At 41.5% G+C, this 24,871-nt stretch overlaps 1 protein-coding gene across 3 annotated transcripts in view; it reads right to left on the bottom strand.

The window, feature by feature from the left end:
- The window catches only part of NELL1 (neural EGFL like 1), a 422,689-nt gene that overhangs the window by 339,999 nt on the left and 57,819 nt on the right, over nucleotides 1-24,871 (bottom strand). For all 3 annotated transcript variants that reach the window (XM_039535560.1, XM_039535559.1, XM_039535561.1), the window contains exons 4-5: nucleotides 23,866-24,036; nucleotides 3,236-3,332 (exon numbers count right to left, since the gene is read on the bottom strand). In XM_039535560.1, coding sequence (XP_039391494.1) covers nucleotides 3,236-3,332; nucleotides 23,866-24,036 — 268 coding nt within the window. The remainder of the gene's footprint in view (nucleotides 1-3,235; nucleotides 3,333-23,865; nucleotides 24,037-24,871) is intronic.

Genomic DNA, 24,871 nt, shown 5'->3' with positions numbered 1-24,871 from the left:
CCATTGATGTGGTCTATCACATCGCGGTAATCGGCTGCAGTAATCTCCTCAAAAGTTTCAGCCAGAGTGTGGGCAATGTGCCTGCGCAGGTTTATAGGGAGAGCCACTGTGGTCCTTGTCCCAGTCAGGCTAACGCGTCCGCGCCACTGTGCCACGAGGGGTGGGGGGACCATTGCTGCACACAGGCAACCCGCATAGGGTCCAGGGCGGAATCCACATTGCTGTAGAAGAGCCTCCCGCTCTTCCCTAGTGACCTGCAGCAGGGAGATATCTTCCAGGAGTAACTCCTGTGAAAAATGTTGGGAGACTCTTTAGTGAAGATAGTGATAGAGATAGGGAGATAGTGAAGATCACCCCTGCAGCTGCATCTTCACTCAACCCCTCTATCACTGCAGCTGTTCGGTGCACTTCCCCGAAGCAACCAGCACCCCTCTATCACTCAAGCCCCACTTCTCCCTCGATGCAGCACCCCTCACTCACCATTTCGTGGCTTCTGTTGTGTTATGTGTGTGGTAAAAGAATGCTAAAGTGAGGACTAAGAACTCCTTCAGTGTGTGGGAATTACTGTCTGGATGAGATAATGAAAACAATGCTACCCTGTTAAATGTTGCCATTTCTGCCTTTCTAAAGTGACCTTGACTGCTGGACTGACCAGATCTACCACAGCACAGAAACTGCAGAATTTCAGGAAAAATCCCCGAAAGAGCAAGGAGGACATGCTGAAAACTGTTATTGATCACTCTGCTAGAGAGAGTAAAAACTTGCAGGAGTGGAGAGAAAAGGAAAGCAGGATCCGCCAGAGGGAAAGCAGGATCCGCCAGAGAAATGCAGTGGCCAAGAGGAAAAGCACAGAGCAGCTGCTAAGCATCCTGTCGCGCCAAGCGGACTCTATCGAGTCACTCGTAGCCATGCAAGCAGAGCACTACCGTGCTACTCCCCCCCACCCCGTCCCAAAGCTTTTTGCCTTGTGCCCCAATGTCAGCTCAAACCCCCCTTCCCCAGCATCCAGGTTCTTACCACCACCAGCTGCCTCCAACACCTGTACGTTCACCAACCAGCCCTGATAACTACAACCCTTACCCTCTGCACTCAACCCCCATCACCATGCAGTATATGCACCCTGAAGTGCAGGATTCATTGCACAGCACTCCAGACAGGACATATGCAAACCTGTGACTGTACAGTTCACCAACCCACACCCCTACCCTCTTGTGTTCATGAAATGTTGTGTGTCTGTCTGTCTGTCTGTCAAGGAAGTTTTTTTCTTTTCAATAAAACAATTCTTGGCTTTGAAAACAGTCTTTATTATAGCAGATACTGAAAGATACCTTAGCACAGTAAAGAAACAGGCACTGCAAATCATTTTAGGGATAATAGAATAACAGTGTAAAAACTCCACTTCACTCCCATGCAAGGCAGCAAATATTACTGTTGGCTTTCAGCCTCAAATTCTTCCCTCAAGGCATCCCTAATCCTTGAAGCCCTGTGCTGGGCCTCTCTATTAGCCCTGCTCTTTGGCTGTGCATATTCAGCCTCCAGGACTTGAACCTCGGTGGTCCATGCCTGACTGAATGTTTCACCCTTTCCTTCACAAATATTATGGAGGGTACAGCAAGCGGATATAACCGCGGGGATGCTGCTTTCCCCCAAGTCTAGCTTCCCATACAAGGATCTCCAGCGGGCCTTTAAATGGCCAAAAGCACACTCCACAGTCATTCGGCACTGGCTCAGCCTGTAGTTGAACCGGTCCTTGCTCCTGTCAAGCTTCCCTGTATAGGGTTTCATGAGCCAAGGCAGTAACAGGTAAGCGGGGTCTCCAAGGATCACAATGGGCATTTCGACGTCCCCTACTGTGATCTTCCTGTCTGGGAAAAAAGTCCCTGCCTGCATCTTCCTGAACAGGCCACTGTTCCGAAAGATGCGTGCATCATGCACCTTTCCAGGCCAGCCTGTGTAAATGTTAATGAAATGCCCACGGTGATCCACAAGCGCCTGGAGAACCATAGAGAAATACCCCTTCCGATTAACATACTCTGATGCTAGGTGGGGGGGTGCCAGAATAGGAATATGCGTCCCATCTATCGCCCCTCCACAGTTAGGGAAACCCATTTGTGCAAAGCCATCCACAATGTCCTGAACGTTCCCCAGAGTCACGGTCTTTCTTAGCAGGATGCAATCAATTGCCTTGCAAACTTGCATCAACACGATTCCAATGGTCGACTTTCCCACTCCAAACTGGTTCCCGACCGACCGGTAGCTGTCTGGAGTTGCCAACTTCCAGATTGCAATAGCCACCCGCTTTTCCACCGTCAGGGCAGCTCGCAATCTTGTGTCCTTGCGCCGCAGAGTGGGGGCGAGCTCAGCACACAGTCCCATGAAAGTGGCTTTTCTCATACGAAAGTTCTGCAGCCACTGCTGGTCATCCCAGACTTCCATGATGATGTGATCCCACCACTCAGTGCTTGTTTCCTGAGCCCAAAAGCGGCGTTCAACGGTGCTGAGCATTTCCGTGAATGCCACAAGCACTGTAGTGTCACACGCGGGAGGCGAATCGATATCGATATCATCGTCAGACTCCTCACTGTCACTTTGGAGCTGAAGGAATAGCTTGACTGCCAAACGTGTTGTGCTGGCGGCACTCATCAGCACAGTCCTCAGCAGCTCGGGCTCCATTTGCCACAGAAATCGCGATTCACACAGAGAGTAAAACAGAGAGACACTCACAATGGCACCAAACGTTGCCGGAAAGACTGAATGCTGGGATGTGAAGCGATGCACACGGGGCGTTGGCACAGGAAGCGGAATGACCCACACACTTCCTTCCCCTTCCCACAATACTCAGCGCCAAAATGGGACGAGGTGCTCTGTGGGATAGCTGCCCACAATGCACCTCTCAATACAGCGCTGGAAAGTGCTGCAAGTGTGGCCACACTGCAGCGCTGGTAGCTGTCAGTGTGGCCACACTCCAGCGCTGGCCCTACACAGCTGCAAGACCAGCGCTGTAACTCCCAGCGCTGCAATTTTCAAGTGTAGCCAAGCCCTAAGGCACAGTGGAATCAATTGGAGTTGAGAGCACAGACCACACCTTGCAGAATCAGGCCCTTTTGTGACAAGTTGGACCCATACCTGTGTTCCTCAGATACCTACAATCCCTACTGAAATTCCTATGACGGGGGTGTGCAAGGTAATAAAGCTGAGGTTAGTGCCCTACATTTGCTACTGTATATCTGCTTACCTTAAAAAAACCATGTTTCCTGTTCCGCTGTCCCAGCCATAAACTGCTTCCTGGCGTTAGATTCATTTCTGGAAGATCTATGACACGTTCATAAATCCTGTGGAGGGAAATGTCATTAGTTGGAACAAGTCTTTTTTTTTTCCCCTCTGAAAAAGTCTAATAAAAAAAATCAGTGAAAAAATAAATGATATAAAGTTTGGCTTAAAGAAGTCTCTATGATTAAACACCCATATATAGTACCAATTAATTTTTTTTTGCTGAAGTGTAATGAATAATAGTAATAATAATCCTTGACAGTTTATATAACACCTTTTATTCAGGCTCTCAAAACACTTTAAAATAGTGAGTAAAATATTATCACCATTTTACAAAATAGAAAACTCAAGCATGGAGAGGTTAAGTGCCAGCAGCAGAGCCAGGAATTCAACAGAAGACTCTGGACTCCCCTTCCCTTTGCTTTGACCACTAGCTATAGTACCACTCTTATACAGCCAGGATGCACAGACCCTCTTCCTTATATCAGAACAAGTGTGGTACTATAGGGAGTCTAAGGAAGATGATGAAATATATTTCCATTACTCTCTAACTCATATTGTTCCATAATCATATCAGCAAGCCAGTCAATTGAATAGGCTCTGAACATGTCAAGTTCTTTCACTTGTAATGTATCTGTATGTTTAATAGGAAATGGATGAAAGGGTTTTTTTTCCCTTCCTCTCTCCCACATTAGCATGATCGCTGTAGCTTTAAAATGAATGTGAGCAGTTTCCAATATAAAATACAAGTCCATCAACAACTCACTACACAGTTATCCTTCAATTTACACTTTCACTAATTTTCCAGTCTGTTCAAGCTCAGGCTCAACTAATGTAATCATTGCTTTTATTTTCTGAGCTCCAAAATGATCTGAGTTTTGAAGAACTTTAGCAAAAGCATTGCTAAATTTAAACATCAAAATGAATGCAGTCAAAAATAAAGACACGTACTCCCTGCACATTTGTTTATCCTGAGAAGGAGGAGGAAACAGCTTGCCAGAATAATGGGAGAATAATCTGGCTAAAAAGCCACAGAAAGGAAAAAAACTTTGTATTTTTCAGAAATAAGGGTACATCTATACTACCTGCCAGATCGGCGGGTAGTGTTTGATGTATCGAGGATCAATTTATCGCATCTCATCTGGACGCAATAAATCGATCCGCTAATCAACACCCGTATTCCACCTCGGCAGGAGGAGTAAGCACAGTCGACGGTGGCGCCGCAGCAGTCGACTCGCCACCATGAGGACGGCCAGGTAAGTTGAACTAAGATACTTTGACTTCAGCTACACGAACAGCGTAGCTGAAGTTGCGTATCTTAGTTTGAACCCCACCACTAGCGTAGCCCAGGCCTAAGAAAATAGTTAAATTGAAACTCAACAACTTAAGAACATGAGCAGAGAGTTCAAAAGAGTTCTTCAAATAATTCTGTGAGTTAATTGCTTAAGTTTATTGTAATTACAATCAACCCTAATTCATCACATTTCTTAACATGCTGCAGTACAAAAAAGGCATGCAAAGTTAAATTCAGAGCTCTGGGATATTTTTGTTTTTGCTAGGTAATTACCTATCCTATCTGTAAAATTCTCATGCTGAGCTATTTTACTTGTTTGGACAGCAAAACAGGGTGGTATTCTTCCAAACCATGTTATTGGAATTATGGGAATTTTGCACGTATTATCTCTATCAATATTTTAAAATGTAAGCATCTCCTTTCTGCTATAAACACATGCAAAATTAAACATCTACTCAAATGCAAAACTGCTTTAAAAGGCTGAACAAGGCACAGAGTAATTGACATGCTCCTTGAGAAAGTGAGTCACTGAATTACACAATTACATTAGGAATTTCTCTTTAGATATATAGCACATCTTTATTCATGACTTGGGTTAATAACATCCTCTCTGGAAAAAGTGTCTAGTCTTTGTAAAATACTAGTCAATATTCCATGAAGAACTCCATTTTCTGTTAACAGACAAAGCCCCAATGTTTTAAACAAAGCAATACGGTGGCTTCTACAACACTACTTATGAGAGAATATTGGATTTTTATTTACCTGGCCTGGTAACATGCTCTAAAGGGACTCCATGATATCTGTCTTCAATTATATAAGAAGAATGAATTTTTCAATGTAAAGCATACAAATCGACATGCATTATACTGTAGGTCAATAACAGAATATAAGGAAGACAAATGAGATACAGGCCAAAGTGGTTTATCTTTGGCTTTCCTGAGGATAAAACAAAGGTTTTTGTCCTTTGTGCGGGAAAGCTATAATGACCTATCTTCCAGTGTCCTTTCAGAAGTCCCATTCATATGGTATATGCTCTGTGGTAATAGATTCTTCATTTTTCTCTGTGCATTGTTCTATTCTAATTGCACTTCTGGAGCATCTAGCTTCTCCCTCAGGTGACCACTCAGATTAAAAATAAAGGGCTTTGTGCCTTCTTCCATGTAGCTTTTGATGTCTAGGAAGATCTTCGTGTGTGTAGGCTCCATGGCAGATATGAAATATATTTTTTCTAGATCGGACCATTAAATCTATTTATAATTAATTAATGTGTAGGTGTCAACTGTAGAAATTCATCCGTGTGGGCTTAATTTTTACAAAAAGGGTGTTTGGATGATATCTTATTAATTGATTATGGGAACAAACCTTATTACCACATATTGCTTAAATCAGCAAAACATGAAAAAGGCCACTGCAAAACTGCACAGCCTATCACTACAACAAAACATAGGCTACATTCTTGGCAAATTAAAAGATTAAAACTCATATCTTTATTCCTAAAGAAAGAAACAGACTGTAGCAGACCATGAGGAATATCGTACTGCGTACAATACACTGTCAACATGTGAGAACTAAATCCACGACTAAAACAGCACACAGCCAAAAATAATAATAATAATAATAATAATAATAATAATAATAATAATGCAAAGCTCCCCAGGTAGACAAACTAGATGCCTTTGATCACAGGATAAGTATCCACATGAACAAAAACCAAAACTGGTATCAAAAAGAAGCTTTTGTATCAATGAATAAAAAGGAATTGATTGTGCATAATAATACAGTGGAGGATTAATAATCTGAGGATTTAATGAAGGTTAATTCAAAGGACTTTACAAATATTAATGAGTGAAGTCTCTCAACCCTGTAGATCCCCAGGGAACAGCAGCACCGTAAGGCTAATTGACTTGCCCCCTACCTCAGATCTTCTGCCTCCCAGTTTCATGCCTTAATCATGAGAGCACTACCAGAGTTCTGTAGCACTACCAGAAAAGGAAAACTTCATTGAGACTAAAGCCCGCCCCCCACAGCCCCTTAAGAAGGTTATGAATGACATTTGCTAATAGAGGAAGCCCTGGAGGAGGACTTGGGGGCAATGGGCTCTCAAGCCAGTGCAAAGACATAGGGCTATGTGCTGATGACCCCGTGTCTCATGCAAATCCATCGAGATCTGTGCAGCTCTAAAATGACCTTCCATGCTTTTTGTTATTGAGGGGAAGGGGCTAAGTACCATACTTCTCAGGAGAGCAAACCCTGCTCCCCTTCCCCCCCTACACACACACATGGATTTTATGGTAGAAGGAGTGATCTGGTCATGAAACAGTGTGCTGCTCCCAACTAGTTCCAAAAAAACCTTTACAAATTCCTTACATGTCTCTCCCTTGTTCCACACTCTGGGTATCTCCTCTCCCTTCTTTTCTTGGTCTCTCCCTCCCAGTTCCCTTCTATGTTAGGTTGTTTCTCTTCCCCTTTTTGTGTTGTCTTCCACTCCACCATTGTTCTATTTTCTGTGAAATGATTAAAGTATATAATACCCATACAAAAAAAAATATACCTACATTAGCTGCACAGTCTAGCTCACCAAAGAAAGGTATGCAAATCAAAGAACATATTTTACAAGCAAGCATCTCAAATAGTCACCTGTATGAATAGCCACCATGACACCAGGAATGGAATAATACAGAAAACTTTGCCTTTAAAATTATATAAGATCTATCAGGGGGATAATTGTAAAATGTTCATAAAACACCACAAGTACATGCACACTTCCCATCATACATGAACACACTCCATAATAACCTATATTAGATACTTACATAGCCTTCATTACCTCATCATATTTAATGTATTTTCCCTCCCAATGCTCTGTGAGGTATGGAAGTATTTTTATCACCATTCTACAGATGGGGAACTGACTCAGAGTCAGAGGGTATGTCTACACTGCAGTGTACGCCCAGGCTCAGACTCAAGCCCAAGTCCCCCTTCTGTCTAAACACACACATCTATTGGACTCAGGCCAGCAAGCCCTCTGGACCTGAGCCCTTGGACCCAATAAGAGGGGTTTAAGCCAGAGTCCCAGTGGGATTTGGCTCCACAGTGCATCATTTTACAGCATGGACAGAGCTTGGTCCCGGGTCTGTCAGATTCATGTCCAGAGAGTATCTCTCAATCCCATGGGCCAGTGTTCATACCCTTTCTATCCCGAAGACTAGCCAATCAACTTGCAGAAAACTGAAGAAAGTGTCTGGTTCAAATACAGCTGCTCAGCTTTTAATTCTTCCATTTAATTATGGATTGCTGAGCTCCAGAGTGAACCTGCAGTAGCTTCAGCCACCTACAGGAAGAAGTCCTTTGCCAAGCATACGGCTATGTGGTCACAGGACCACAGTCAGATTCTGATAAATCTGTGGTGCAAGGCAAGCAACATGTTCAGTAAGAGTATCAGAAATGATCACATGTACCAAGAAATAGTGGATAAGTTGACAGCGTGGGGGATTCAATGGACCGGTGCCAGTGAAGAGAGCAGATCAAGCGGCTCAAGAGTAACTAACAGAAAGCCAGGAATGAAAACTGTACCTCTGGGAACTCTCTGTCATCCTGTCTCTTTTATGAGGACTTTGACTGGGTGCTGTGTACTACACCAAGCCCCAAGCGGTTCACAATAGCCTGGTCAGCAGAATGGTGACCTTCTGATCTCTGAATCTAGTATAGCATAAATGGGGAGCCAACAGGTGCCAGATCAGGCTAGCAAAGTGCCTATGGTGCTCACACCAGTCCCCAAGGAGGCTTTGCACCAGAGCAGCGGCAGCACATCCTGGGTCCATAGTTGTAGGAGTTGTGTGGTGACCCTCCAGAGAAGCAGCCTCATGGAAGTTGAAACCAACAGCAGAAACGGAAGACACAGAAGTAGCCCCAGTGCCTGGTAAGTGTTTGGCTCCAGGTATGTTGTTTTTAATATACAAATGGGAGGGATTTCCAGTTTATGACCCAATGCAATTTTTATTATAAACTATGAGTAGCAGTGTATATCCAATAATGGAGAAATGCACACCAGCACCTTGGCATCACCCCACCACAAACTGGAATTCAAAATGGAGACCAGAAAGCACAAATAGTTGAATGAGCACTCAACATTATTATTATTACGAGCTACTCACACATTCTTACAAAGATGTACTGGGGTGTTAAAAATAAGAACCATATATTGCCTTCCCTTTTAGTACACCACACTGGAGAACTCGCCCATGCCACAGCATTACGAGCCAACTGTAAACAAACTGTACAGGGGAGAGGGGAAATGTAGAGCCTGGATGACAAAAATCAATGTCTGAAATACAACAGGGGGTTGAATGCAGTCCAGTGTGCCAGGGTATCTGTCTATGCCAGGGGTAGGCAACCTATCACATGCGTGCCAAAGGCGGCACGTGAGCTGATTTTCAGTGGCATTCACACTGCTTGGGTCCTGGCCACCAGTCCGGGGGGCTCTGCATTTTAATTTAATTTGAAATGAAGCTTCTTAAACATTTTTAAACCCTTATTTACTTTACATACAACAATAGTTTAGTTATATATTATAGACTTATAGAAAGAGACCTTCTAAAAACGTTAAAATGTATTACTGGCACGCAAAACCTTAAATTTGAGTGAATAAATGAAGACTCGGCACACCACTTCTGAAAGGTTGCCAACCCCTGGTCTATGCAGTTCTTTGAGAGTTCATATTATCATGTGTTTTTGTATGTAGTCCACAGGTAGATGTAGTCAGAGCAGGCTGTATCGTAAACTGTAGGGAGTCAGTAATCCATGTGGACACTAGCATAGCATCCTGTTGATTCCCTTATGAATTTTGACCCAACCCAAGTTGCTGATAAGCTGGAAACTTTCCACAGTAGGAACTCCAGAAAGATAGTCACATTTCGGGGGAAGGGCATATTTTCCAGGCCCTCCTCTATAGGACACCTGCCCACTCCACTCATGGATGTGTTGCTCAGTCCCCATATATTTGAAAAGCTCTGAGACATGCATGTGTGGCTTGCCACTAGTAGCTTGGAATAGAATATCTCTTTGCCATTCAGGAACCTCAAGGATAGTTATGTCCTCCAGAATGCCTGAAAAAAACTGAGACACATTAGGTAATAAACCATAGCAACCTCTCCTCCCCTGCCTACAATGGTCTAAAGAAATTTAAACATATTGCATATGTATGTTTCAGCTTACTATTGTGCGTACTCCTTTTACTCTGATTAACTCTGTTGGGCCCATGAAGCTTCTGGGAATTGAAGCATTCCTCTAAAACTATATTGAAGCTGAGTTTTACAAAGTATCATTTTTTTTACTTTGAGATTCCACGGGCACCTTTTTCTGAGGATGCTCTGAACTTTTTTTTTAAAGTACTGAGACAATAAATGTACTGTTTGATGTGTGCTTTCAGGCCCTTTCACCACAGCACCCCAGCCAGAGTCCAGCAGGATCCTGGGATTTTGAACTGCTATGAACTGGTCAAAGATGAAGCATTTCCATGATGAACTTATGGTAGACCTCCTGGACAGAGCCAGCAAGCAGTTACTATATGAAAGGGGAAAGGATTCATGGCAAGTGGAAAGGCACAGACAGGCAGCAGAGCACCAGGAGAGAACTGCAGCATGTGAGGAGAGACTTGCAGCACAGTTTCTGGAGTAGGAATATCGGTTGAGGGAAGAAGACAGAGCTCAGAAGAAAGACCTGTTTGAGAGGCTGCTTGTGCTAATGACCACAAGAATTCAGATTCCTGCTCCACTGGCACCACATCCTCAGTCCCCTCCACAATACCATGTCTTGCAGACCAGGAACACATTAGACAAAATCATGGTTGGGTGGCCCATGCAAGCAGGACTGAACACTAGTTGGACAGGGTAAACGTACCTCCAGCAGTCCTCCATCCCTGTTCAGCAGCACCAAGAGTATGCTAAACATGCTAGAAAGGGGAAGAAGAAGGTGGGAAGGGGTCCAGGGGACACACAAATGTTGGCAACTTGTTAACACTGGTTTCCAATATTTTGTACTAATCAACATTTGTGTTATGCACTTTATTTTATTACTGGTTTGGGTGTTGGTTTATTACTGGTGTTTTGATGTTGTATAAGCAGCTGGCCCACCTAAAAATGCTTTAACAGTGTTTTTTGTAACACTGCCATACTCACAAAGGCTTTTGTTTTATTTAAGGAGTCTATTGCCATCACTGCATCACATCATATAATGTGTATTTTGAAGAATAAAAATAAAGACATGAAAAGACACAATTGGGAAGCTGCATCCAAACACAATTTCTCAATACATCTATTCAGATCAATCCATAATAAAACCCCACAATTCATGTCACACAAACCACGATCCCCCACCACATTGCATAGGCAATCAACTCATCCACAATTAACAGTTCATGACAATCACACACCCCCATTCACAGCATACAGCAAGAATACTTCATTTACTATAAAAACTGCTGCACAAATAGATCCATAAACATACTATTCTCCCTCTTCCACTGCAAGCGTACTAAGCATCCCTGATTTCGGTTTCCCATGTGCATCCTGCTAAAGCCGCGACAGGTGCACTTTCTGGCTGAATGTACCAGTTCAGCAATCTATTACTGAAGGGGTTGGCAACCTTCGGCATGTGGCCCATCAGGGTAATCCGCTGGCGGGCCAAGAGACATTTTGTTTACGTTGACCATCCACAGGCATGGCCTCCCGCAGCTCCCAGTGGCTGCGGTTCACCGTTCCCGGCCAATGGGAGCTGCAGAAAGGGCCCGCACTGCTTACCGCAGCTCCCATTGGCCGGGAATGGTGAACTGCAGCCACTGGGAGCTGCGGGAGGCCATGCCTGTGGATGGTCAACGTAAACAAAATGTCTCTCAGCCTGCCAGCAGACTACCCTGATGGGCCACGTGCTGAAGGTTGCCGACCCCTGCATTACTGTCATACTGCCATGGGCAAATGGCTCACCTTTGAATTCACAAAGATTGTGAAGAGCACAGCAAGGCATAATAATGCAGACAGCATTGAGGACAATGGAATCCAAACGGTTCTGTAAACAGTGCCAGCAGGATTTCAGTCTGCCAAATGCACATTTAATCCACTATTCTACACCCAATAAGAGGGTAATTAAATCTCCTTTTGACAGATCAGGATATGGTTTCATAAACCAAAGCAAAAGGGGGTAGAATAATAATGGGGGCAGTTATTCAATTTATGACAATGTTATTTGGTGGTAACAGTGGCCTGTCCTGTCCATGAAGGTAGACACCCCACTGGTGGAAAACATTGTCACCATGAACTTTTGCAGTGCAGCCCAAGCAGGACAAGGTCTTCAAATGGTGACTTTTACATGTCAATGGCTCCAGTTGCCGGGCATGTACAGACCCAAACATTTCTTGGCAGGATGTGACAACTTCCTGTCAACTGCCGCGAGATGGACAATGAAGTTTTCCCACAATGAATCAGGAACAAAGGGCTAGAGCAGATGGAGCTGGGGAAGGGGCTAGGAAACCTGCAAGAGGCTAGTTTGACTCAGGTCTGCATAATGCAGTGTAGACACCAGAGCGTGTGTGAGAGACCAAGGTCAAGCAATTCTAAACCTAAAGTCAATATTCAGTGTGGACACTCAAGCTCAGACTTATAAACACTCAGCCTGCGGGACCCCACTGACCCCAGAGCTTACACTGCAGGGTAGACATAACATAAGAAGTCTGTGACAGAGCAGGCATTCAAACCCAGATCTCCTAAGTGCTAGGCTATTGCCCTAACCACTGGAGTATCCTTCCTTTCTAACAAATATGATAGTTTCCTCCTGCAATGGAGATTTCTCATATACAACATGCAGCAATAAGCTAAAGTCAGCAAGTTCTAGGGAGCACACACACACACACTCTCTCTCACTTACTTTGGGGAATTCCAAATTACCTAGTTGCACCAGAAACATTGCTTTGTTCACATTAATGGCAGCAGATGCAAGCAAACATGGATTAACCAAGAGTTGTGATTAAGCAGGACTCTGATAAATGGGTTATACTTTAAATCCAATAAGGTAATACTTAAATGATTTAGGGGTTTTCTAATTGAACTTTTTTTGAATCTAAAATACCTGACATTATTAAACATAAGCAGCATTATTAAATATTCCAGCATTGCTCTTAGAACAGTACATCCATGCTTGATATGAACTAGGTTTACCTGATTCCTGAGGTTTCTTTACTGTGAACTTTAATAAGAACAAACCAACTGTAGCTTGTGTTTTGCTGTGTCTAGAGTTGCAAGCTAAATGACCCTTATGTCCCAATCCCTAGTTTCCTCAAAGAGGCACTCAGATCCTACTATACTCCTGGGTTGGAGATAATTGGTCCCACCAGCTGTGGCTGACAGGGAGAGTCTGATGAAGCTGTACATTTCTGTGCAGGGTCCTAGTATCTGACGCTAGGGTGAATCATCAAAAAAGAGTCCTACATCTCTCAGCTTGATCCTAAAGTTTGCCACCCCATTACAGGCATGTTCCCCTGTAAACATACTTTTAGCTTACCTTGTTTGCATCCATCTATAGCTTTAGATTCTTTAAATGTGCTGAGATTGCTTAGGTCACATTCCTGAATGCCATAGTCTTTAACAGCATAGCCAATATTTTCAGAAGTGTCCTCTTCGTTTGGGTGCCTCAATGTCTGATTTTCAGAGGTTCTGAGCACCCACAATTCAGCTGGAGTTTCAGGTACTCAGCACTTCTGAAAGTCATGCCCTAGGCTCTTAACATAGGCCACCCAAAAATCAAATTTTGAAAGTTTGGCCTGTTTATTTTGTGCATCCCAGCAGCATGAAGAAAGTGCTGATTATAGCAGGTCATTAAATAAATCTCTAACTGTAAGACTGCAATATTGGCATTTGTCTGTGTTTTCAGTTCCTTTGAAAGGATTAAGAACTGCTTTTGGAAAGGGATCCCAGGTTGGCTCTACATGCTTCTCTAACAGTTGTCTATATTCTTCCCAATGAAAATGTGCCAATATCTTACGTGATTGTTTTTTAATAGTGTTTACAGATAGGATGCATTATTTGACGTGTCTTCAGTTTTGTAACAAGTTTAACTCAACTATTCATCTAGATTTCAGCTCTCTGTTTCTGACAAAAATAATCTTCTTGTGAGAAATTCTGATTTTTCATGCTGTCTCCTCTGTCATACTATAGGAGTTCACAATCGCTGAACAAGAGGAAAGCAATTTAGATAACACTCAGGTTTTGTAGGAAGACTGTTGCTATTAAATTTGGAACATACAATAGCCAACTGTTTAATCAAAAAGTTATTGTTCAGCTCTGGAGGGTGAAAAAGGGAAGTGTCATATAATAGCATTTGTGCTAAATAAACTAGAAAATGCTTGCTCAGGTTTAAAGTTCTTTTCAAGCTCAAATTTAATCATTTAAACTATAATGGTACATTTCTGATAAACCATTTCACTGATTTTCTTATTACGATCATCAAGATAAGCTTCCCTACTTATTTTAATTATCCTTTCCCTTGCTGATCTCCCGCACAAAATTTAAAAATAAAAAGCGTATCCAAAAATGTTTCTTTAAACAACCGCTTTCAACAACAGAGGAAGTTAACTTCCAATTCACTATAAAAAGCATAAGAATGAGACATAAACAAAATAAAATTAGGGTATTTAGAAGAGAACAGTAAAGTGTTTCTTTTGACAAAAACACACGTGCACAGGGCAAACCCTAAAGAGATGCTAACATGTCCCGTTTGACCTGAATTTTTTTTTAAATGTTCACTTGGAAAATATTCTCATTTAAACCTAAGTAAACCAGCCCTGAGACCCATACCTACCCAGCCAAGGTCTACTCCCTCAGACTCCTTGCTGCTTCCCTGGACCTCTTCCATTCCCCAGAGATTGACTGCACATTCTCCCCCTTCAACCTCTTTCTGCTTTAAAAAAAAAAAGCACCTCACCATTTCCTAGCTTTATAATCACCACCCATCCCTTCCCCAGCTTGGCTTCATTATCATTTACAGCTGGCTTTATCTCTCTGGCAGATGGGCCAGGTATGTAAACTGGCCTTTCAGGCCCATGTTAACCCCTTGCCTACATGGGGCCCCATGGCCTACATGATGTACACACCCCATCGCAACCTCTAACAAAGCTATGGATGACTCTTTTATCCTTGCTTTTTTCACTATTAAACTACAAATGACCAGTGACATAATATCCATAAGAAAAGTTGACTGTGCTTGCTAATTTAGGGGCAGCATAATTAGTGTAGGACTTTTAAGTGAGGGGAGCATTAGTGCAGCAAGAATCAACAGGAGATTGTGTAAAACAGTCCTAGAAAAGCCACTGGGTTATTACTGATGCACAGAAGAGGAGAAGACCTGTTAAAACATATGGTGACTACAATATGGAGGGTAAACATTCATACTAATAGTAGCACCTGCCTCTTATATAGGACATTTCATCAATTCATCTCAAAGGGCTTTACAAAGGCGGTCAAAATCATTATCCCCATTCTACAGATGGGGAAACTGAGTCACAGAGAGATTAAGTGACTTGTCCAAGGTGACCTTGGCTGTCAGTGCCAGAATAGAGTGAATAGGACCCTGGTCTTCTGAGTCTATTAGGCCACACCGCTTCCCCATCTTCATACTAACAAGTAGAGCAGTCACAAAAGTAAAGGGTCCCAGTGTAATGACTAGAATCAGATACACCATGGGAAAGTATTGTGGGAAAGTACTCAGGACAAAATATGCCTAAATTCCCTGATTTTCAGAAGCGCTGAACTCCAATTTAAGTCAGTATGAATTTAGATGACTAACTTTAACCATCTACATTTGAAAATGTTAGCCATATGGCTGAAGCTTCTCTCCCCTAGTTCCGGAAACACAGCTCAGTCTTTACCAGCAACACTTCTGCTACTGCAGTCTTTCACCTCTCATAAGCAGACACTGCTAACAGTCTGAATGTAGTAACAAGTAGCAGTGGTTTTTATGATGCATGCAAATATCCACCAGGGAGTAGGAGACAACCACCAAACCCTGTTTTATTTGTAACCTAAAACTGGTCTAGAACTCATATCTCCAAAGGAAAAAGAACAGCTTGTATATTAAAGACCTGAGCCATAGCCCACTGGAAGTCAATGCCTAAAACTCCCCCTAACATCGATGGGCTTTGGATCAGGTGCCAAACACAATACCACCTAAATGCCTCTGCTACATATTACTAGCAGGAGAACTATCAATATTGGGCTCTTTCCCAGTTATTACCATACCAATACCCCCAGAGTAATCCTTTCCCAGAAACTATCTCAGTAACTGCCTAGAAGTTGAATCTCTAGAATTACGTCTCAGATACCAATCATCATAAAATCTAAGAATGAATGACTAGAAAAGGAAATCCTGGAAAGTGAAGGAGGAAATTAATATGATGGGTCCTCCAAAGGGGGAAGAAAGAAGAAAATCCAAAAAAAATCAAGCATAAAGAGAAATCTTTAAGCAGAATGGGATCAGGATGGGCAATAGATAAAAACTATACAAGTGTCTATGAAACAAACAAAAAAAAGACATAATCCCATCCTATGACTCAATAGTGATGATTCATGCTCACTGATCCCATGTGACTAGGATATGGCACTGCTGGTGCACCAAAAATACCACTAGTTTAGAACAAAAATGTCAAAATGTTATATGTATATTTTACCACCATGACACAGAAAATCTAAGGACATTATTTCTGTTTTGCAACAAAGCACCGAAAAGTGAACCTTAGCAAAGCTGAAACACCTTCCACAAGATATGTATGCAACATTTGCAAAGCAGTAAATTCCTTCACAATGTGGAGATGTTTGCCTCACTACAGCTGCGTTCTGTGTACCTGAAGGCATATCTTCGAAGCCTTAAGTGTTTGCTCACAACAAGCATGAGTCAGAAAATACTGGGCCTGATTCTCCTCCTACTTGCTCCTATGTAAACCAGAAAGTCAATGGGTAAAAACAATATGAGTAAAAACAACGGGGGAGGAGGAGGAGGAAAAGAACAAGAACTGGTGAAAGTGAGAGAATAACCAGACTCCAAAACTGAGCTATGCTGTTATGGAAAATAAATGTAAAATAAAAGAAAACCATGGGCCAGTCACTGTCAGATTTCCTGCTAAATATCTCAGTTTTGCTTTCCAGAATCATCTGCCGAGTAGTTAATCGCCTTACAGAATATCTTGTCACAGGAGCATCTTATCAAGAGAATAATGTCATAATAATTTACCCATAATCAAAATAATCTCATTGATATTCCAGAGTCAATTTCTCACAAAGGGAAGGTAGGTACAAGATAAGGAGCCACAGGATTGGCTTTGAAGCATTATATATTTGCTCTCATGTTCCTATCAAACATTCTTCTCATCCATTTTTTTTTTAAGATACTGTACAATGACATGGCAGTCTCTCCAGAGACAAACCTGGTCTCTTCCATTAACCATTTCCTTCCTCTTTTTCCATAGGCATTGCTTACATTCTTAGCTAGCTTTATGAACTCACTTTATGAACTCGTGAGGTGATATAATCCTCATTTCAGTTTTCCCATGATATTTTCATCCACCTTTTTAATTTCCTGCAATGATGCACTCCCTGTGCACTTTCCATAATGACTAATTGGCCATGATTACAAGCGTATGCAATAAATGTTACATTGTTTCTAAATTTAAAGTATTGGTTTTAGTCTGTAAAACACATGAATAACTTACATAGCATCTTTTATTTCATAAAATCATAGAAATGCAAGACTGGAAAAGACCTTGATAGGTCATCTAGTCCAGTCCCTCGCACTGAGGCAGGACTAAGTTATATCTAAACCACACCTGACAGGCGTTTGTCTAATCTGTTATTAACAACGTCCAGTGACAGAAATTCAACAGCCTCCCTCAGTCATTTGTTCCATAGCTTACCTACCCTTATAGTTAGGAAGTTTTTTCTAATGTCTAAACTAAATCTCCCTTGCTGCAATTTAAACCAATTCGTTATACGTGTTTTTAAATTATTTTATTGTTTATATGCTGAAGGCACACTGTAAACATTGCAAAACAAATTAATTAATAACACCACATTTTTCCTCTGATTCCTCCCTTCATAACTGGTCTCAGATATGAAAACCATTCATAAAAATAGAAACATAATTTTCTTTTGCTTTCATGCTCAGAATCAAACCACTTCTCTTTCCTCCCCAACCAGTACAAAAGAACATTTGATTGGGAATACCAAACCAGAGCATGGTCCATAAAGTCCAGGATCTTGCCTACAGAAGTGGCCAATACTTGATGCATCATCAAAAATAATAGCTTAATGCAACTATCCAATTGAGCAATGTGCTCATGGAGAAAAGGGGCGGGGGGAAACTTTCCTGAATCCTGCGGCAATCAGTTTATTCCCTGAAGCATGAAATTAGATTACCCTTATTTCCTCAACTGGCATATTCACAAATTAAGGTTGAGCTCAAATTATAGAATTTGGATCTGGACTTCCCCAGACTTCATAATGATCTCAACTACGCCAGTTTTACCAGCTGTAATTCCAATACTTGAGTTCAACAGTCTATCCTGCCAAAGACATTTTATTTGATCTCGGTGTGCCTCAATTCCCTAACTGTAAAATAGGGATAACAACACTTCTATACCTCAGAAGAGTGTTGTGAGGCTAAATACATCCATGTTTGTTAGGTGCTCAGATACCGCAGTGATGCGAGCCAGTTGAATACCTAGGACAAGCTTTCTAAACATTACTAAGGATGCCTTCATTTCTTAAAGTAGACTAATATCCAGACAGTGGAATATTAACCTTCTGAAAATTAGGCCCCTTTTAAATTATCTCAGATCAGGCACTGAAAAAGGGAGGCACTCAAAATCACTAGTCACTTTTAAAAATCTGGGGGTGGTTATCTAGACTCCAGTAGTGTTACTCCTGATTTACATCAGCATCAAAAGAGAATCAACCCTGCCACATCCCCAACCTTTGCAGGTTTCAGATCATTCAGAAAGATTGGGAAATATTTGTTAAATAGGGACTCAGATCTAGATTTAGGCTTTCCACAGACATTTAAGGAGGTATTCAGAACTGTTGTTTTGGCTCTGGCCCAATCCTTTTATAAATATTACTGATCATGACCACCTACATGACCACCTATGCCACTGAATTTCATGGGCTAGCTAACCACTCCACAGAGGACAGTCCCTTTATTTTTGGGAACTAAATTTACCTGCCTGAATGGCGTACAATAATTATTTTTACAATCTGAAAAGGAAAAACTGTACGCATTTGTGATTCTCACAGTCCCCCAATCTCTTTCCTGTCTCCACAATGCCATTAGTCCTCCACACAAAACAAAACAAAAAAAAGTGGAAACAAGCAATGACAAAAGATTCCCTCCGAAAAATCCCCACAAATACAATTTCACCATAGCCATGCTTTAAGAAACCACCTCTACTGTGTGGGTTTATTGCTGTGCAATAACTAACATCTAAATATATATTGGAATAATGTAAAAAGTGAATTCATAATATTTGAGAATGGCGTAATATATCTCCTACCACACTTAAGGAAATGACTGAATAACTCATTTGAGCCTTGTCAGTCTTGATTTAAACTTATTTCCTCTACCATTATGCATCCTCTCTCCGGCACACCGGTAGCATACAAAGAAGATGAATACAAGATGTCATAGTAAAGCATAACACAATATTATTCCTGTCCTACTGAAGTCATGAACCTGTCTATCAACATTTTCAGTTGCATGAAAAAGCACTGCAAGTCTCAAAGTCTAAAAATACATTGCTATGGTCTCTATTGAACAGAAATTAGACCCTGCTGCTACCAAGTTCTGGAACTCTGTGGACCTCTACAACTCAGCAGTCACTGAGCCAAATCATTATTTAGGAAGTTTAAAAAAAAAAAAACTTCAAGGCTGTTCCTCCAATTGAAATTGATGGCAAAATTCTAACCAACTTCAATTGCAATAAGATCATGCTCTAAAAACAGCTGCCTTGGGATTCTGTTGTGCTCTGCTGTGCTCCAACACACAGGGAGATGTCAAAGGTATCTCTGCTCGATCCCAGTGTCCCTTGTAAGCTAATGGAGCTCCACGAGCATGTTCATGGAGTTCCCCTTGATGACCTTATGCAGCTACCTCCTTGCAAGAGAGCAAACGGAGCTGTCAATGTCAGCTGGGTAAGGCTACAGCTACACATTTAATTTATTTATTTCATGGCTTCCTTATGGTGCTGATCACCATAACACAGTATCTGAGTACTTCACAGATACTAATGCCTTCCCCATCCCATCCATGAAACCTGGAAGTACTATTATATCACTATTTTACAGACAGGCAAACTAAGAAACACTGAAGTCAGTAGACTTGCCCAGGATCACACAGGAAGTCTCTGGCGGAACCACAGCCAGAACTAAGATGTACAGTCTGAGAGTCTTCTGCCTTAACCATAAGACCAGCCTTCCTTTACTCAATAATTACCTAGCGTTGCTTATGTACAGTGGGTTAAAAAGAATCCTTCTCTAGGCAATGGAGTCACACTGAATGCATCTTGAATATCCTATTGTACCTTGACTACAATAACTATAATTTTATAGACATGACAGCAACTGACATGTTATCTGGGGATATTGTTTACTTTAAAAGGTTTAGATCCTTCATGACACACTCAAGGGGCTTTCAGTGGGCAAAGGAGAAAAAATAATTTCCAATAAATACTTTAGGCCAGATACTGGGTATGCCTACAGCACACTGTACACAACACTCTACCTGATTAATCTCCTTTCTGATCGCTCCTGCCACTCCACTGGGCAGAATCTTAAAGGACAAGAACAAGGAATAAAGAAAGCAATGCAACAGAACTGGGTCATGGACCACATATTTAAATGAGGAAGGGGAATCATCCAGCTCTGTAAAGCACCTCCCTGTTCCTCCAGTAAAAAGCTTGGTACAGCAGGTAAGGCAATAGAATCACTCTTTTAAACAAATTTCCCACCTTACTATTTACTATATTTTTGTTGGTTTGGTTTTCTTGTTTGTTTGTTTTTTTGTTTGTTTGTGTTTCCAATTTAGAAGTTCTCATTGCTCATGCACTTTTTATTCCAATGCTCTACTCCAGCAGGAGAAACATAAAAGGAGCAGACAACATATTTTTTTCAGATGGATCCCACTTCTTAGTCTGCTTGGTTTCCATTTCTCTTAAAAAAAAAAAATACAGGAAATAACCAAGAATATCCATCAAAACCATAGGTTGCTCATCTTCAAAGTACCTTACCAACTTTAGTTGTGTGTTAAAGGCATGTCAGCAGGTATATTTATCTCCCATTAACCCTTAATATTTGTAACACATCACTGGCTATGTGTAAACATTTGTTCCCTCCCAGTGCTATTCAAAGGCCCAAAGAAAAGGCCACTGAAGTTAATGGAACAGCTCTGATTGACTTCATCAGATTTCAAAATCCAGGTCCAAATCTTTCTACCTGTGTGAGCACCTCAGAACTCCAATATCAGACTCTGTAATGGTTCTTACTCCAAGAGTCTTCCAAGAGCACTGAAAAGAGCAATCAAGACATAGGAAGAGCAGATGTTAAAATGACACAGATTGGGGCAAATTTACAGCCTTTGATATATTCACCTCACTACATTTATCTCATTAGTGCAAAGTAAAGGTAACAAAGGCTTTCACTAATTGTCAAGTATCTTCCTTTCATATATCCAGATACAAAAAGGACAATTTTACACTGAATTTGAAAGACTAAGGTCAATGATTAATCAAGCACCAGGTATCAATCTGATAGTCTGAGTCAGCAGGATGCGGATGAAAGGGCTGGGGGAGGTATACAAAATGGATTGGAGGATTTGTTCAAGATTTAAAGGCTCTCAGGCTCCTTTACCTCCTGGCCCTTTCTCTACCTTTTATAGGCAGGAACTACCCTCTGGTATCAAGCCAAACCTTGTCACTAATTAGAGAGCTGATTTTCTGATCCTGACTGCACATACACTCACGACACACACGCACAGCCCTTTTCACATCCTCTTTTAATGCTCTGACTTGTGCACGTGATAGTTTCTAACATTTGGAAGTGACATTTTTGCACATTCCAATTCCACCATCTGCCCCCTCACAGATGTTCAATGCTTTCCAGTGTATGCAATGATATTAGTACCCCAAAAGGATATATGGAGGTGTGCACATGCATAAAACTGCACATGTGTAAGTGAGGGCGGCGCTGAGGCCCCAGTGAAAATCAGGCCCTACACTAGTCAGAGTGGTATTTTTGGTTCTCTTGGCTAGTAGTTATTTAATTAGATACACATCCCCAGTATTTATTTAGGCTGAACTGAAAGATTGCAGCAAGGAGAGCAGCACATCCTAAAGAAGCAGAAAGTATTCATCTATTGACTAAAATAGCATTCTCTTCTCCTGTGATTTAATTTGTTCGTTCGATTAAGTCCATAGAGGCACTGCTTCTTATTAGGCATTCAGGAATTAGCTCAAAGCCTATGACACTAAGCCATCCTAAAATGTTGACATTTATATATAAAAATCTACCCTACCTAATACAGGATTCCGTGTGTACTTTCAGTTGTAGTTTTTCTCCCACTGAAGATTAGGAGGGCTCAGATTTTTTGGCAGTTCTCAACAGTATCCTTTGCTGGCATTCTCTGTTTTTACGCATAACAGATCACTTTCACCTTCTTATGAAATTTACTCAAGTCTCAGCAGGACATATCGGTACAATAAAAAAAAAGTTGATTCCCTCTTTGAATGCAAAGGTGTAGGAGGTTAAGATATAAAGCAAACTGTTCATGCCAACACTTGGAGAAAACTCTAATTAACTGAATTGAGATGCTACAGTTGAGCCAGGAACTTAAAATCGTCTCTCTTTTTTTCCTCCCCATTTAAACCTCTACTACATTCTACCCTCCAGCCAGGCTTTAAAGATATTCCCATTGCCTTGGAAGTTATTGCAAAAGTATAGAACCAAATAGAGGTAGTTAGTTATGGCTGCATGCTGGGAGCAGAGCTGAGCTGCACCACACCAGGGGATGCTCCAGAAGAATCCCTTCCCAAGTGCAGGGGGTGTAGGCTGCACTACTTCACATAATGGCCTGCTCTCCTCTCTGTGCTGGAGCAGATCTGCATCCTACTGTTGAAGGAGTAGGGCCATAATCACATCCTAGTTCCCTTTCTAAAATGAAATGCAGAATGTAGAGGGCAATAACTTCTCCCTTGCAGGGACACCGGAACAATTTATATAGTGAGGATGTTAACAGCCATTGAACCAAACTGTAAACCCTGTGTATAATGGAAAGCCAGCATCCCCAGCACCCCTAGATCCATCTCCTATGCTCCCTAGATCATGTTAAGTGCCACAACAATAAAATCTCATATGGGGGCAGGAGGGGTTGATCCAGCTTCTATTGAAGTCAAGGGGTGTTTTGGTGTTCATTTCAGTGCAAGCAGGACTGAATCTATTATCTTTTCCACACACAGAACTGTCTTCAAATGCCCAATCCTGTGTTGCGTTGAGTGTCCTTGACTGCCATTAACCTCAACGAGAGATGAGTGCTCAGTGTATCATAAAATCAAGTCCCAAATGCAAGCAGTTTCTCGGTGGGTAGCTTTTTGTTCCTGCTTGTGTTTTTGTTGGGTGGAGTTGCACACTAATGATGGCAACATGAAACCCTTACAGCTTTTTAAAGGGAGGTAGCAAACTGGCAGCCAGAAAATAAATGGTACCAATACTGAATTTTTAAGGAGAGCAGGCCCTTTTACAAGTTTCCCTTTAGAAAAGGCATTTAGGCTTTTTTGTTTTGTTTTTAAAAGAGGACACTTGATTAAGTGAAATGAAATTAGAAGCTCAAACAACATCTTCATATATTCTTCAAGTTTCCAGGCATGCTGAGGGAAGCACTCCACAGATAGAACAGACTGCATAACCGTGTATCACACTTAAATGTAATCACAGCTGAAAATAACATCAGCCAGTACCTACAGTACACTGAGGTATATTTAAGACTCCCCAATCAGCAATCGACCTTTCCTACATGTGTTCATAATCACAATGTACCGTTTCATTTTTATGCTTTGTTTTCTTTCTTACTCTATTGCGTTTGGTCACTTTAGAATATAGAACAGCTTTTTTCTTTTCTCCAATTGCAGTTTTGTTCCCGGGGGGAGGAGGAGGAGGGAGGAAAGAGATGGCTTGTATTTCTCTAAAAAAAAAAAAAAAAATGTACAGAACACAATTTCTTACCTGTTGCAATCAACATGAAGCAGAAGGTGGGATGCGCTAAGTGACAGTGCAATCTTGTGCCACTGTCCGTCTGCCATCCGGTACGGGAACACCTCTGTTCTTGCCTTTCCATTAAATCTGTAATGATATCTAATCTCATCCCTCAGGCCGCTGCTCTCCAGTTCAAAGTAGCTGTATTTGAAAAATGAAGAATCAGTTCCATGTTTTAGACTGTGTTATCCCTGCTATCACCACCATTTCCCTCCTTCTGCTCTACGGCTTAAAAACAGTTCATGCATTTGAAAATGAACTAATCACCACATTAGGTTACAAAAGTAAAACAGGTTACATAGTATGGGTGTTAGATCTTGTAGTTTATTATTTTTAATAAAAAAGTGAGACAGGGCATAAAATATTAAATATCACTTATATGAAGATTGCACGTGTTAAAAACACCATTAGATAGCCCTAAAGATCAAAGTTCCCTTTTTTTATCAACAGTACAAGCATCCCTTCACTGCTCTACCAATGTGCTTCATCTCTTGGCTGGATTTGAATGGGCAACCTAGAAATGATGGGCTCTATTCACATTACTAATGCCAAAGAATAGGTACTACAGGAAGAATGCACCAGCTAATTAGCAGAGTAGTATCTACTTACCACCAATCTCATTTTAAAATGCTTATTTTTAAATCTCTCCTCCAAAATTTGTGCTTATTCAATTTATTGACTTGAATTTTAAAGCCTGTAATGTTTCAGCTTTACAAAGAAATTAAAGTCACCAGCTAGAGTAGCTCTCTCAAAACCTGGCAAGGTCAAGCAGAACCCTGGGACATTTGTCACAACAGAACAGTCACACAATAGCACTTTCTTGCTAACAAAACATTTTTATTTGGCTCAAACTTCCATCAATAGTTGCTTCACACTTGCAGGAAGAACTAGAGAGAAAGTTAATTTTTAAAGTGAAAAGGTACCAGACTAGCAGTGTGGCAACGGAGTCACACTCAGCACGAGAGCAACTTCCCCA

This window comes from Mauremys reevesii, linkage group 4 (assembly GCF_016161935.1).
Source record: "Mauremys reevesii isolate NIE-2019 linkage group 4, ASM1616193v1, whole genome shotgun sequence".
In the NCBI taxonomy this organism is placed as follows: Eukaryota; Metazoa; Chordata; order Testudines; family Geoemydidae; genus Mauremys; species Mauremys reevesii.
The sequence above is the reverse complement of the archived record's forward strand: the minus strand, read 5'-3'. Positions and strand labels throughout refer to the sequence as shown.